This window comes from Tupaia chinensis, unplaced genomic scaffold (genome assembly GCF_000334495.1).
Source record: "Tupaia chinensis unplaced genomic scaffold, TupChi_1.0 Scaffold146687_1, whole genome shotgun sequence".
Taxonomy (NCBI): Eukaryota; Metazoa; Chordata; class Mammalia; order Scandentia; family Tupaiidae; genus Tupaia; species Tupaia belangeri.
The window spans coordinates 4,498,333-4,514,664 of record NW_006206544.1 but is presented as its reverse complement, the minus strand read 5'-3'; the positions used below and the strand labels follow the sequence as shown (position 1 = coordinate 4,514,664).

At 39.9% G+C, this 16,332-nt stretch overlaps 1 protein-coding gene across 1 annotated transcript in view; it reads right to left on the bottom strand.

Annotated features, from left to right (window-relative positions):
* Positions 1-9,682: 9,682 nt before the first annotated feature.
* AGL (amylo-alpha-1,6-glucosidase and 4-alpha-glucanotransferase) overlaps positions 9,683-16,332 on the bottom strand; it is a 75,824-nt gene continuing 69,174 nt past the window's right edge. The window contains 3 exon segments of the mRNA XM_006169022.3: positions 9,683-12,146; positions 15,479-15,612; positions 15,727-15,814. Coding sequence (XP_006169084.2) covers positions 12,029-12,146; positions 15,479-15,612; positions 15,727-15,814 — 340 coding nt within the window. The 3' untranslated portion in view covers positions 9,683-12,028.

Here is a 16,332-nt window from a genome sequence, read left to right as displayed (position 1 = left end):
GAGGAGAATGGAGGAGAAGGGATTGTGGCATGGCCATACCCCCTGGGGGGGTGATGTCTCGCTTTCTGTCTCTCTGTCTCTCTCTGTTTGTCTGGCGAGTGCACGTGCCCTATAGCCTCTCAAAACAAAACAAAAAACAAAACAAAACAAAACAAAACAAAAAACAAAAACAAAAAAACAGACCTTAAAGGCAAAAATTTGGCACCTTAAAGACAGACAAATGAGAACAAGATATCAGTCTAAAGGCAACCAGGCCCAAACAAGACTATGTATCTCAGTGGTACTTGATTTGGTTGTCAAGTAAAATGCAAAAGGCCTTGTTAAAATATTTCAAATAAACAATGAATAATTTGTATACTATATACTTGAATATTCTCATTTTAAAAACACTTATTTATTTATTCATCTGTCCATTTTTTTGTAATAATTTTCAATCTTCAGGATCCAGGACTCAAACCAGTGGCAGTTTGGGTCCCGGACCTGGCAGCTTGAAAATCATGCTGAGTGCATGTGCATGCATGCCCCTGATCCCAGGAGGACAATGGAAAAAGAAGGATTGTGGCATGTCCATCCGCCATGGAGGATGATTTCTCGCTTTCCCTCTCACTGTTTCTCTCTGGTGAGTGCATCTGCCCTATGGCAAAAATACTAAATAAATAAATAAATAAATAAATAAATTCATTTCTTATCAGAACTTCTAATTTAACTGGATATCCTATCAATCCAATCCAATTCAATCAAAGTCATGAGTGAGTCACATGAAATTTGGAAAATTAGAGGAGCCCACGTCTTCCAAATAGGGCCTGGAGGCAGCTTAAGATACTAGACCCAAGCAAACCGAAAGTGACAGATCTTGGAATGCACACTGCCCTTGAGTTCCTTCACCTGCCCCAAACACAGGAAAGGATTTGCTTCAATATTCTCTTATCAGCCTGTAGACCTAAGCAGCCAGAGAAGAGGACTTTTGTCTCCTCCCCTCCTCGAGATTTAAGATGGAAAGATGTCACACTAGAGCAGCTCATCATGAGCTACCGTCTGCCCCCCAAGCCTGTCCTGCCTACAGAGAGTTGTTTACTACTGTCTGAGCATTAACCACATTATCTCTCCCTTTAAACCATTTTACAATATTGACTCCCATGCTGAGCCCAGCAAGACCATGGAATCCTCCTCTTCCCCCACCATAGACTTGGTCAATCATAGCTATACAAGACTCCCTCATATAGCTTTTGACCAACGTAAAAGACTTAATTTCGGGACCAGCAGTTAGCGTAATGGGTATGTCGCTGGATTCCCATGTAGTCGACCGCGGTTCACGTCCTGGACCCAGTGGCTTAAAACTCACGCTGGGTGCGTGTGCGTGCGTGCCCAAAATCCCAAGAGGAGAATGAAGGAGAAGGGATTGCGGCATGGCCAACCCCCTGGGAGGCGATTTCTCGCTTTCTCTTTGTCTCTGTCTGTCTGTCTGGCAAGCGCACACGCCCTATAGCAAAAACCTCTCCAAAAAAAAGAAAAGAAAAAAAAAAAGACTTACTTTCTCCCCTCCCCACTTGTGACTTTTTCCTTTAGAACTACCCTACATTCTGTAAGAGCTTGGCAGGCTTCATTCAGGGTAGCTTACATGCTGTGTGTCCAGGGGCTCTTCCTCACTTTGGCCAGAATAAATTCATCTTTGCTTCTTTTACTTTGCCTCAGCCTTCCTTTCTTAGGTTCTCAATTACAATATTGCACAAAAACTGGGATACCCAATGGTGCCTGCAAAAACAGAGTTTCTGTACAAAATGGTCATAAAAAAATATCCAGTGCTTAGAGAATTAAACCTTAGGTTTCCAGGTGTCACTTTAGCAAACACTCTATTCCTATTGTTAAAATATATTGGCCCAGGGAACAGCAAATTGCACAGCAGCTACATCACTGGATTCCCACGTAGTTCAAGTCCCAGATCCACGGGCTTGAAACTCACGTCGTGTGTGTGTGTGTGTGTGTGTGTGTGTGTGTGTGTGTCTAAAACCCCAAGAGGAGAATGGAGGAGAAAGGATTGTGGCATAGTCATCCCTACTTGGGGGTGATTTCTCGCTTCTTGACTGTCTCTGTCTCTGGAGAGCACACACGCCCTATAGCAGAAATCTCTCTCTCTCAAAAAAAAAATATATATATATATGCCTGAAAAAGCCTCCATACTCCTGCTTCAGTTTTGATAAGCAAACCACCACCTGACATGAAAGTCTACTTCCTTAGTAAATTGTTAAATTACAGCCAATCACAGCAGCTACTTCAGTCACTCATAGAGAGCCCACCTTTTAAACTTTGTTAACTCAGGCAAACATCAAGATGTAACTAATAAAATTGTCTACCTCATTCCCTCACTTCCTTTTTTTTTTTTTACACCATTTCCCTTTCCTGCACATGTCACTTTCTTTTTTTTTTCTTTTCTTTTTTTTTTTTTTTTTTGAGAGGTTTTTGCTATAGGGTGCATGTGCTTGCCAAACAGACAGAGAGAGACAGAGAGATAGAAAGCGAGAAATCACCCCCCAGGGGTGATGGTCACGTTGTAATCCCTTCTCCTCCATTCTCCTCTCGGGATCTTGGGCACGCACACACACACACGCCCGGCGTGAGTTTTAAGCCACCGGATCCAGGACTCGAACCGCTGTCGACTACATGGGAGTCCAACGACATAGCCATTACGCTAACTGCTAGTTCCCTTAGCTTACTTTTTTAAAATAAGAATTATTTTATTTAACTTTATTTATTTAGATTTAACTAGAGAGGGAGAGAGAGAGAGAGAGAGAGAGAGCCGCCAGGTCTGGGACTCAAACTGTGGTGGGCCACATGGGAGTCCAGTGTCCTTAACCACCACACCATGTGCCAGCCCCTGAAATTAACTCACTTTGAAATTTCACCTTTGACTGGAAGGAGTGCTTCAGCAACTTCTGTGTGGCCATATGGGATTTGGCTCCCTTAACCACTAGGTGATGGGGCTGGCCCTGCTAGCGGTTTTATATAAAGTTTATGGTACATTTCAAGTGAGGGCAGACTAAAATGCTGATAAACGTCTTATCTGGTATATCTAAAACACACATAGAACAGATCCAAATACTCCACAGAAACTCAAAAGCTAAAATTATAGTGGAACTATGTCCCACCAAAGGGCCTGAAACTAAGTGGGATAACTATTTACTAAAGCAAAACAAAGAAAAAAACAACATTTCTCAGAAGATTTTAACTGGACTCAGAGTCTGATAACATCAGATATCTCAAAACTCTGCTCCACCCCCAAGGGAAGAGGTCAGATTGCTTGCCAAGGCCTCCCTGTGCGTACCAGGCACACCCGTTATCATGAGTGACAGCCAATCACAGCAGCTACACTTCAGTCACCCCAGAGAGCCCACCTTTTAAACTTTGTGAACTCAGGCAAACATCAAGATGTAACCAATAAAATGATTTGTCTACCTCATCCCCTCTCTTCCATTTTCTTGTACACCATTCCCCTCTCCTGCACATGCCACTTTCCCTATAGCAAATAAACTCTCCAACATGGGAGTTGAGGCTGGGAGTAGATAGGAGCATGAAGACCCTGTTGGGGGTGCCTCACTTTCTGTCTCTCTCTCTCACCTCTGGAAGAAATAAGTAAATAAACTTAAAACACATACACAAATAAGGATCTGTGGCCTGATGATTAAAGGAAGCCTTATCCCATGTAGACAAACACAGTTCAAATCTGGTCCCATTGGCTTGAAAAACCCACTGGGCATATGTGTGTGCATTCTCAGAATTCAAAAAGACGAGGAGAAAATGGAGAAAAAGGTATTGTAGTGTGATTGTGCCCCATTTTGGGGGAAAGGGTCCTTTGTCACTCTATCCCTCTCGGTCTTTCTGTCTCTTTCTGGACAGTGCATGCACCGGTGGCAATTAAAGAAAAAAAAAAAAGGATAAACAAAAGCCAAACAAACAAACAAAAACAAAAACAGAAAAATTGCAGGAACTCAGGTGGTTGGGTACTGCATGGCTGATTGTGCGGTTCAAGTTCCAGATCCAGTTGAAAAACACGCTGGAGAGTACATGCCTCAAAACCCCAGAGGAGAATGGAGAAGAAGGGATTGTGGCTTGCTCATCTTCCCTAGGGGATGCTTTCTCACTCTGCCACACTCCCCCATCACTCTCCAAGAGTGCACATGCCCTATAGCAAAAAAAAACCAAAACAAAACAAAAAACAACTTTTTAAGTCTCTGCGGTTACAAGTTAAAACCAATATACTGAACAAGACCCTACTAGAAATAAAAGAGCACAATCAGCAACTTTGTACGCAAAGTATGCAAGGTAGGTTATTTTTTTGAGAGGTTTTTGCTATAGGGCGTGTGCGCTCGCCAGAGAGACAGAGAGAGACAGAGACAGAAAGCGAAAAATCACCCCCCCAGGGGTTGACTACATGGGAGTCCAGTGACATAGCCATTATGCTAACTGCTGGTCCCCAGGATAGGTTTTTGTTAAGAAAAAAAGTTTTGTGCTAAAGTAATATATATATATATATATTTTTGAGAGGTTTTCGCTATAGGGTGTGTGCGCTCACCAGACAGACAGAGAAACAGAGAGACAGAAAGCGAGAAATCACCCCCCAGGGGGGATGGCCACGCCGCAATCCCTTCTCCTCCATTCTCTTCGCAGCCAGCGTGAGTTTTAAGCCACTAGGTTCGGGGACTCAAACCGCGGTTGACTACGTGGGAGTCCAGCGACATAGCCATTAAGCTAACTGCTGGTCCCAGTGCTAAAGTAATATGAATCTTTGTTCCAGAATGAGATAATAGAAGTTGAGGAAGAAATCTGAATAGATATAGAAAGTTGTAGAAGGTTCACAGAAAGGACATTTTATTCGTAGGGATCAAAGTTGGCTCAAGTTTAAGGGTTTGTTTATAAGACTGTCAGAATGAAATCTTTTGTTTTTGTTTTTAATTGCCAGAGGGAGTGTACCCTCATCAGAGACAGACAGAGAGATAGCAAAAGAGAAGGAGAGGGGGAACATCTCTCAATGAGACATGGTCGTGCCATAATTCCTTCTCCTCCATTTCTCTGTCCCATCAGGACTTGGGGAAAGACGGCACACATGCCTGTGTGCTTTTCAAGCCGCCAGGGCCAGGATTCAGACGGCAGTTGGCTCTGTGGGATTCAGGCTCTTTTCACCAGAAAGGTACAAAGCTGGCCCCAGAATTAGTTTCAATATCAAATATTACACCGATCTGAAACTAGAATTTGGTTATCTTCCTGTTAAAATTCTGGGTTTTTTTTTCTGTTTTTTGTTTTTTTTTTTTTAATTTCTTGTCTGCTTTTAGTAAGAGGGAGTACAAAATGTTTCTTTACCTTCTCTGTAAAATATTTCTTTACTTTCTGTGTAATCTACATACACAACAAAGGTTCTTTGTTTTAGGAGAATAATTTCCCTGTGCTTTGTGTTTACTTTGTCAAGCCCTTGATATTTAAGAGAGCAAAGTCTTCTTATTTTTGAAAGAAGCAAAGTTTTTTTTTTGTTTGTTTTGTTTTTACAATTGTGTACCTCCTATGTACACCTTCTTGCCATTTTGGTTAACTAGACAGCCAAGTATCATTTCCCTGCACCCTGCAATACTGTTTAATCAAGTGCTTGAACCTCTTCACAACGTCTGATATTTTGCCTTCATCAACTCCTAAAAGACATATTTTGAAAACTGATTTTCCAGAAGGCCTCTGAAAAATCACCAAGAATTTGTTCATTAACTTGTGAAAAGGGAGGTGCTTAAACTAGGTTTATTTTATATGTTACAACTGATGAGTTCCAAGGGAAAGTTAAGTCAGTACTTAACCTTCCCTGTGCTAAATTTGTGTGGGTAAAATGCTATTAACATGATTTTTTTAAAAATTGTATGTTGTATGAGATATTCTTAGAAAACTTTCAGTATCTTCACGGATGGTATGATCCTATTTATCAGAGTTTGGTGATATTTCGCTTGATATTAGACAAAAAAGTACTATGATACTGGTCATAGTTTCAGTTATTTTTAAAAATATGGGACCAGCAGTGTAATGGCTGTGTCGCTGAACTCCCATGTAGCTGACCACGGTTCAAGTCCCAGACCTGGTGGCTTAAACTCATGCCGGGCGCATGTGCGTGCGTGCCCAAGATCCAGAGAGGAGAATGGAGGAGAAGGGATTGTGGCATGGCCATGCCCCCTGGGGGGTTGATTTCTCACTTTCTGTCTCTCTGTCTCTGTCTTTCTGGCGAGTGCATGAGCCCCATAGCAAAAACCTCTCAAAAAAAAAAAATTATGTGAGCCGCAGCAACTTCCTTTAATTTGATCGTAGCACCCTCTCATTCAGTGCTTTTGAACAGGGGATTCATATTGCTTATTTATTAATTTATAAATGGACCTAATCCAGATTAACTGAGTTTCTTAATTTCATGAACTTGTTACACTCTTAGTATATTCTAACTATACACTTGGTATATCCTTGATATATTGTACCTCAGGATATTATATGTCATACATAATTTTTCATCTGTAAAGATTATGTTCACGGGGGGATCCAGCAGTTAGCGTAATGGCTATGTCGCTGGACTCCCACGTAGTCAACTGCAATTTGCGTCCCGGACCGGGTGGCTTAAAACTCACGCTGGGCGCGTGTGCGTGCGTGCCCAAGATCCTGAGAGGAGAATGGAGAAGGGATTGCGGCGTGACCACCCCCCTGGGGGGGGATTTCTCGCTTTCTGTCTCTATGCCTCTCTCTGTCTGTCTGGTGAGCGCACGCGCCCTATAGTAAAAAATCTCTCTCAAAAAAAAAAATTATGTTCACGGGTGCTACCCCATAGCCTAGTGGTGAAGGAGCTGGAATCCCACATGACTGATTGCAGTTCTAATCCCCATCCTGGCAGCTTGAAAAATACACCTGGTGCTTGTGTGTGTGCATGTGTGCGTGTGTGCATGTGCACGCCCAAGATCCTAACAGACTTGAGAAATGGAAAAGGGGTTATGGCATGACCAGACCCCCATTGGAAGATTCTCTGTCTCTGTCTCTTTCACTCTCTCATACATGCTCATTCACTCTCTGGAATTAAAAAAAAGTTATGAGGACCAGCAGTTGGCATAATGGCTATGTCCCTGGACTCCCAGGTAGTCGACTTCAGTTCAAGTCACAGATCCGGTGGCTTAAACTCACACTGGGTACGTGTGCGTACGTGCCCAAGATCCTGAGAAGAGAATGGAGGAGAAGGGATTGTGGCGTGGCCATTCCCCCTGGGGGAGGAGGGGTGATTTCTCACTTTCTGTCTCTCTGTCTCTCTCTGTCTTTCTGGCGAGCGCATGCGCCCTGTAGCAAAAGGCTCTCACAAAAAAAAAAGTTGTGTGTTTGAATTATATTTAGTGCCTGTAGTATTTAGTACAACAACATGATGTACAGGTTTGTAGCCTAGGAGCAGTAGACTATATACCATACAGCCTAGGTGCATATAGGCTACCCAACCTGGGCTATTTAAGTATACTCTGTCTGTACAATGATGAAATTCCCTGATCATGTATTTCTCAGAAGATAGCCTCGTTACTGAGTGATACACAGCTGTACTGGAGAGGGAGCTGAAGAAAGGATCGCCAGTGGGGTATGGTTCTCGATTGATCCACCCTGTCATGCACACACGTGCTCCTGGTGTGTTTTCCAAGCCACTGAAAATGGGATTCAAACCCTGTGGTTGGCTATGTGAGATCTGTTTCCCTTAGCTGCGAGGCTATAGAGCTGGCCCTAAACCCCGATTCTCCATGTGGGCCTCCAATACCGCAGAACATTGGACCACTATGGCACTGCTGCAGCTGGGCCACGGCAATCATTTTATTCAGGCTACAGCAATGGGAAAGCACTCAGATCCAAAGGTAAGACTGTATCATCGAGTTTCAGAGAGAGGGATAAACAAGAGGCAGGTAAAGTGATTTACAGGGAGGGTTGTTTTGCAAGTAGAGGGTGTTTCAATAAGCTGAACGGTAAATGTTTTTCCCTGTGGAGTTATGAACAAACTCAGGAAACTTCAATTTCTGGGAGACAAGCAATTCTTTTCATTGCCAGAGGGTGTGTGTGTTTGCCAGAGGAGGAGAGTGGAAGAGGGAGAAAGAACCCTCAAGCAGGGCATGGTCCTACCATCATTGCTTCTCCTGTATTTCTCCATGCTGTTGGGATTTGGAGCATGCATGCAATGCCCTGTATGTTTTTCAAGTCGCTAGGGCTGGGATTCACACTGCATGGCCGACCATGTGGAATCTGGCTCTCTTAACCTCCAGGCCATGGGCTAGCCCAATGAACAGATTTTTTTTTTTTTTTTTTAAATCTCAGTTAATCAGTTTGAGACTAATTGGTAAGTGTTGATAATTTGTGCAAGCAGGACCCAGTCCAAGTTTCAAATAGGTACTCAAACTGATTTTTCCATGAGAAGTCGTGGTGGTGGTGTGAGTGGTGGTGAGGGGTCAGGGGAACAAGTAACTTAAATCTCAGCCAAAGAAGATAGCTTGCTATTCATAGATTACCTGCGATTTACAGAGTGCCTATAGCTCAAAGTTTCATTTCTGCGGGAAAAATCCATATCTTATTGTATAATTTATTTTAGGGTTAAAATTACTATAAAGTTAAGTTTACTATGACATTTGAAGCAAACATACACACCCCGATTTCGGCTGGTAACATCCCAAATTAGGCCAAGAGTTGGCTCTACTGGAAGAAACTCACAGTATCAGCCAGTACAGACGTGAGTGACAGTGAGTTGAAGGCACACTGCCCTCTGGTGGCACTTTCTGGAACTGGCTAATCTATGGCATGGTGGTGAAGGCAGCTAGATCCTACATGGCTGATCGCAGGGTTTGAGTCTTGGACTGGGAACTTGAAAAACATACTGGGCACTTATATGTGTGTACCCAATGTCCAATATCCTGAAAATAGGGAGAAATGGTGGGGAAGAGACCATTCCCTATGGTGGTACTTTCTGTCTCTTGTAAGCACACATCCCTCTCATAAACTAAAAAAAAAAAAAAAAAAAAGCAAAAACAAAAACAAAACAACAAAAAAACCCCATGTAGTTTGAAGTTCTTCCTCCTTTCTGTGTGTCTGTGGTTGTCTACAAAAAGGTAAGCACCTGAAGTAAGCGAGCAATGAATAAATGGCAGTGGTCATCCTTGGCAAATTAATTGTCAAATGCTGGAATGAAAGCAAAATACAGCCCTTTGGAAAAGATTTTTATTTTTTTGTTGTACAGACATGAAAGTGACATCTGCCACTAGACAGAGCGGTTTAAGACATATCAGAATTGGATACGATTCACATGTTCCAATATTCATAATGATAGGCTTGTCTCCTCACTTAATCTTTGAAAACGTATAAAATATCACAGCATTCTGGTTAAATGGCAAGTGTACTTCTCACGTGAGAGTATGACTGATCTGGATTAGTGAAAAACCAAGGCCCAGACCTTGTTGAAACGTGACAGATCTTCTCTGGCATCAGAAACGAAGCATTCAAGTGATATTTACCCTTGTAAAGTCTAAAACTGCATTTTAATTACCATGGTTGGAAAACTGTGAAACATGCCTCCTTGAACTTCGAAATAGACCATGCATAGTATAACAATGTTGTCTTATTTAATATTCTTCATTGGCAATATGAACCGCTTAGTTTTCTAGTGGAGCATGATATCCTAGATGTTTACTGAGGTGAGTATCGGCACTATTATAAATAACCCAGTATGGCTATATTTTAAAAATTGTCAACTTGTTATTTATTTACTTTTTGGTCACACTTAATCGTCAGAGATTACTTCTTGCTTTGGTTAAATACGCCCATTTGCTGTTACCCTTATCTCCTTTAATATAGAAGCTGGAGTAGAGCTAAGTAATGACATAAGCCTTTGATGAACTATGGTTCTCTCAAGGTAAGGCATTCCTTTTACCTGCACTTTAGGGAGGGCTGTGTGTTGAGCAAGGAAGAAACTGAAGGAAGATCAATTTGGAAGCTCTTGTGCTAACAGATAGTGGTCAGATTACAGTCACAACTACTTTAGGTTGGGAAGCCAGAAAACTAAGCTAGTTATTAATAAAACTATTTCTAAGAGGGTCAGCTTTGAAGAAGGGGGAGCAGGTAATCTTATAGTAAACTGAATGGGCTTCAAGAATGGGTATTTGACATCTGACTCTGTTTTTGCTACACAGAAGCTTTAGAATGCTTATTTTTCTTCCCTATTTTTATATTTTAATCATATTTAAAGTTGCTGGTGACCTCTGAAAGGAGTGCTACTGCATCATTATTTTATTAACTATCAATATATCACTAAGTAATAACAGATAGTAATGAACTTTTGCAACTAGTTTCTTCCAACTCAAAGTACAATAATCTAAACTTTTTTGATTTTGTTTTTTAAGACAAATACATAGTACGTCAGTAAAAAAATTCCATTTAAGAAATAAGTACTATTCAAAAATGTTAACTCATATAAATGTTAAAACCTTTTCTTTTTATGATTTTTTTCAGATTTAAAGTACTGTAAAATAACATTAAAAAAAACCTTGTCAAATTAACTTACTGGATTCAAGCTAACTACTGGATTTATGCCTAGTCTCATTAAACCAAGATTGTTCTCAATCCTAACTTGTCAATTTAAGTTTTGGTTAACAGGAAACTGGTATGTACTGTGATCTACCAATAGATTCCAGCACACAAATGGAGGATAATTGTTAGATTGTAGAAAATCAATAAAATATTTTTTCTTTAAAGTGCTTATAAATATGTCCACAATTTCCATTTTGAAAATGTAAACTATCTCGTAATAAGAAACTGGAACTAAAAGCTAATTTAACAAAATAATTTTTAGGAAATACATTCCTTAATGCTTTGCATTTCTTTCATGTATCCTATGCATTATTAGCACAAGTAAATGGTGTTATATATCCTGCTGGCATTCATTATATTAAAAAAATTCTACTGTACCTATGGGAAAAAAAACATAAAAACACATTTTGAACATCTGTGCTCCATCTATGAACATAAGTTGTAGGCGGAAACTTCCATCCTTGAACACTATGTATTGAACGCACTGTGGAAGGTCTGTAGACTATTACAGTAAACAGCGAGAACATGAATGAACCACGGTCTATTTACTATGGATTGTGACTGAAGGTAATACATACCATAATTTAAAGACAATTTTCCATTTATTTTATTACAGCTGTTTTCCGTCATCCCCAGTGAGTGCCTGACAGCAGGGATATTACTGAACTATACGTATAGTGTGTTTTTTGCAATGCACATGTACCTACGATAAAGTTTAATTCATGAATTAGGCACAGAAAGAGATTAACTACAGTAACTAATAATAAAGGAGAACAATTACAATGATATGTCATCAGCGCTACTCTTGTGCTTGGGGCCATTATTAAATAAAACAAGGGTAACTTGAACACAAGCACTGGTCCTAAGCTCTGACTATCCATCTGATAACTGAGACAGCTACTACGTGACTGACAGGTGTTGGTACAGGCAGCATGGAGAGCTGGACAAAGGGCTGATTCGAGATGGTGCAGGCTTTCATCATGCCACTCAAAGTGTTATGTAATTTAAAACTTACCAATTCTTCATTTTAAAATTTTACATTGAATATTTTCGGATGGCAGTTGACTGAGGATAACTGAAATCATGGAAAGCAAAACTGTGGGTAATGCGATTGCAGTTATTATATTTTCACTTATGTACATGTGGAAGATTATAGGATTTCTAGGCATTTGAAGCTTACTGAATTCAAAAGAAAGGCATCCCATTGGTAACAATAATTTTTCTTTCTGATTCAAGTTGAAAGCTATCTCTGTACATTTATTTTTAAAGATGCTTTTATTGCTTTTATAATCTCATCTCATTGGGCATCATTATTATATAGATATGATTTTTTAAATGAGTTGAGCCTGTATATATAAAGCATTTACATTATATTATGACCTTGCATTCCATAAGTAATTGCACACAAGGTATAACATCCACAAATCAATTATAAATCATACAGTGTCTCAAGAATAGTAGCGATTGACCAGGCTTGTGTCTCACAACTGAAAGGACAATACTGGCCGTTCTCATTGGTCAGTTCTGGAAGTCCTTTCCAAGGGGATCTGAAAGAAAGAAGAGATTTTTTATGATACAATGTTTAACACATTGGCAAAATAGGTAAGACCTGGTAATGTTTGCCTTTAAGTATGCAAAACAATCATATATTTTCATTTACTATTAATATAAAATAAAACAGAGTATCTTAAAGAAACACATAAAAATTTAGGTTAAAATATTCTTTGATATTCCATCTTGGAGATTTAAAACTGTCAAATATAAAGAAGTTCCTTTATATATTAAAAACTTAGAAATCATTATTCCAAGCAATATATAAACAGAGACAGACAAATAACCTTCTCATGCTTAGTTTTAAATGTTTACTTATCCCATGAGTAAGTGAGAAAGAGACAGAGGGAGCGAGAGAGAGAGAGATATAGCATGCTCAATAGGGTCTTGATCTGTGAGCTGCCCCAGCCTCAGCCAGTCTGGATTATGGCACATAAATGCCGAGTGTACGCAGGAAGGTCTCTCGACACAAACCAGCAACCTTTCCATGTGGGTCAGCTTTGAAGAGCATAGTGTTTTACTCCTGTGTTAATTTATTCTATTTAGAATAAGTTTATTAGATTCCAATTATAATTATGTAGATTTATTATGTGTGATCTTAGTAAAATTATAAAATTACATGAAGTAATGGGGCCAGGAGTTGCTGTGGTGGTTAGGACCCTGGGCTCCCATATGGTTGACCGTGGTTTGAGTCCTGGACCTGGTGGCTTGCTTTCTCACTTTCTCTCTCTCTCTCTGCTGAGTACATGTGCCCTATTGCCAATTGAAAATAAATAAATAATAATAAATAAAATCAAATAATTCTTTAAAATATTACATGAAGTAATGAAGACACAGTGAGAACTATGATTAGGAAAAAGGCAATTTATCTATCATTCTACTGAATAATCATCTTAGCATTTATTATGCACTTATTTTTTTTGGAGAGGTTTTTGCTATAGGGCATGTGTGCTCTCAGAGAGACAGAAAGCGAGAAATTACCCCCCAGGGGATGGGCATGCTACAATCCCTTCTTTTCCAGTCTTCTTTTGGGATTTTGGGCATGCATGCATACGTACCTAGCGTGAGGTTTTTTTTTTTTTTTTTTATTATTTTATTCAACTTTATTCATTATTACTATTATTTTCCAGTTTGATCAGAGAAAGAGAGAAAGAGAGAGAGAGAGATGAGAAAGCAAGCCATCAGGTCCAGGACTTGAACCACAGTTGGCCATGTGGGAGTCCAGAGTCTTTAACAACCATGCCACATGTCTTCCCTACCCTACTGTGTGTTTTAAGCAGCCAGGTCCAGGACTCGAATTGCAGTCGACTACGTGGGAGTCCAGTGATGTAACCATTATGCAATCTGCTGGCCCCAATGCACTTATGTTTTAATACTACGTGCTTTATATATTGTTTCATTTAATGCTTAGAGCAGGTTTTTAATTTAGGTACCATATCATCCTTGTTTACAGAAAAGTAAGAGAGATTGATTGAGGTTAAATAATTGGTTGTAGGTCTAACTATTGCAAAGAAGCATTATTAACATATTCAATTCATTCTATTGGTATTTGAAAAAACATTTGCCAAAGAGTGTGCATTCTCCAGAGATGGGGAAGAAGGAGAAAGAGAAAGCAGGCCCCAAAGGACATGATCACGCTTCTTCTTCCTTTCAGGGTTTTGGGCGTGCGTGCACAAACTCCTGGTATGTTTCTTAAATCACCAGGTCTGGGGCTCAAAGCATGTGGCCAGCCATGTGGGATCCAGCTCACTTAACCACAGGCTGGCTCCTCAAATTTATTCCTAACTTCAATGCAATCCTTTAAATATGAAATTAAGAAATATATAGAAATCTATTATGTTTCTTTTTAAAGTTGGGTTGTGGGAATATGTTTTATTATGATTCGTAATTCATGGTGATGTTATATATACTCTTTTGTAAGTATAGTTTATTATTTCTTTCTTTGGAGAAATTTTTGCTATAGGGTATTTGCTCTTGCTGGAGAGACAGAGAGACAGAAAGTGAGAAATCACCCCCCAAGGGGATGGCCATGCTGCAATCCCTTCTCCTCCAATCTCCTCTCAGGATTTTGGGTACGCATGCACATGTGCCTGGTGTGCTTCAGGCCTTCGGGTCCAGGATTCGAAACACAGTCAGTCATGTAGGAGTCCAGCGACATAACCATTATGCCATCTGCTGATCCCAGTATCAAATACTTTACAATAAAAATGGAAAAAATGGGCCAGTGGAAGTTAAGGTGCTGGATCCCACATGGTTGGCTGTGCAGTTCAATTTTCCAGACCTGTGGGTTCAAAATCATGCTTGGTGTGTGTGCGTGCATGCCCAAAATCCTGAGAGGAGACAGGAGAAGGGATTGCAGCATGACCATCTGCTTGGAAGGCAATTTCTCACTTTCTCTCTTTCTGTCTCTCTGGCAAGGGCACACACCCTATGGCAAAAACAAAACAACAACAACAACAAATCACACACACACAAAAAAAAAAAAAAACAAGAAAAAACAAAACACATGCCATTTGTGTGTATGTGTGTGTGTGTGTGTGTGTGCCCCAGATCCTGAGAAATGGAGATGGGATTGTGATGTGACCATGCCTCGCTGGGAGGTATTTTGTCCTCTCTCTGTCTCTCTTTGGCAAGCTTATGTGCTTTTTGGCACATGGCCAGGCTGCAATCCCTTCTCCTCTTGGGATTTTGGGCATGTATGCACATGTGCCCAGTGTGATTTTTAAACTCAGGCTCCAGGACTTGAACCACTCAGTCAGCCATCTGGGATCCAGTGCCTTAGCCTCAATGTCACCTGCTGGCCAATTTCAGCTATATTTAAAAAATAAAAGACAATTATACATTTGTAAGTTATACAATACCAAGTCCTCAACTAAAAATAAAAAACAGCCTCAAATGATGAAAGGAAAGTGAAAATTATATCATAGACTTTGTGTTAAAGAATATAGGATTCGGGACCAGCAGATGGCTTAATGGCTATGTCACTGGACTCCCATGTAGTCGACCACAGTTCAAGTCCTAGACCTAGCAGCTTAAACTCATGCCGGGGCACATGTGCATGCAAGCTCAAGATCCTGAAAGGAGAATGGAGAAGGAACTGTGGTGTGACCATCCCTCCTGGGGAGTGATTTCTTGCTTTCTGTCTTTCTGGTGATGCATGCACCCTATAGCACCAAAAAAAAAAAAAAAAAAAAAGAATACAGGTTTCAAATTCAAATTTCACTGGGACAGTCAGAGAATACAGAAATAAATTCTAGAGAAATGTTATTTATCTAACATCTAATTGACTAACATTAGCGATGGAAATTACCTGCCTCTGCTGACTTACCTTTCAAGATGAACATAATGTCGGGAAAGAACATTTTTAACTAAAACCATAGTCTTTGCATGAGTCTCCTGACCCATCAGTTTGGAAAAATATAATTTTGCACGAAGGAAATACCCAATGGGCCACAGCCACTCCTCAAAGAGATGATAACAAAAAAGAGAAGAAGAAAAAGAAAAAATAGAGTCACGAGTATCTAAAATTATTGAAAAACAAACTGAAAACTCAGAGAAGAGAAATGAATTTCTTACAGGTCCTTGGTGATAATTGAAACCTTTAGCAAGATTGTAGTTGTCATTGTCTAAGGCATTGTCATAAATTCCACAGTAAACCATGTCACTGAAAAATGACAGAAACTTAAGTTAAATAAAAGCATTAGAAAAATTTCAATAGTGAAGGTAAAAGGTATAACCAAATTATCTTGTCTTCTAGTCTACAGAGTAAGCTCAGCATTAGTACATCACCTACTTGACCTTAAATAAGTACATACTTAGTTCAGAGAAGTCTGATAACATATTAGGGAATCTGTATTAACAAATGCTGGCAAATAAAAAATATAAAATGTTCAGGTACTTTTGCCTATACGGAGTCACCTGACACTAAATATTGGCTGGTTTAAAGTCAACTATGTCACCAGGCCTCCAATGTAAGTCTAATAATTAAAACATATATAGAACATTTGAATTAGTAAACAGGAAAGATGAGGCTTTATTCACCTGCCATGCTATCTCAGGACCACCTTAATTGCCCCACTCTAAATCCACTTCCTTTAAAAGTCCCTAGGCCCCTCCACATTCAGAACCAATGCAACTCTCTGTGTCTGCCTCTTTCCTCCCTTTTCTACTCACATTTTTTTT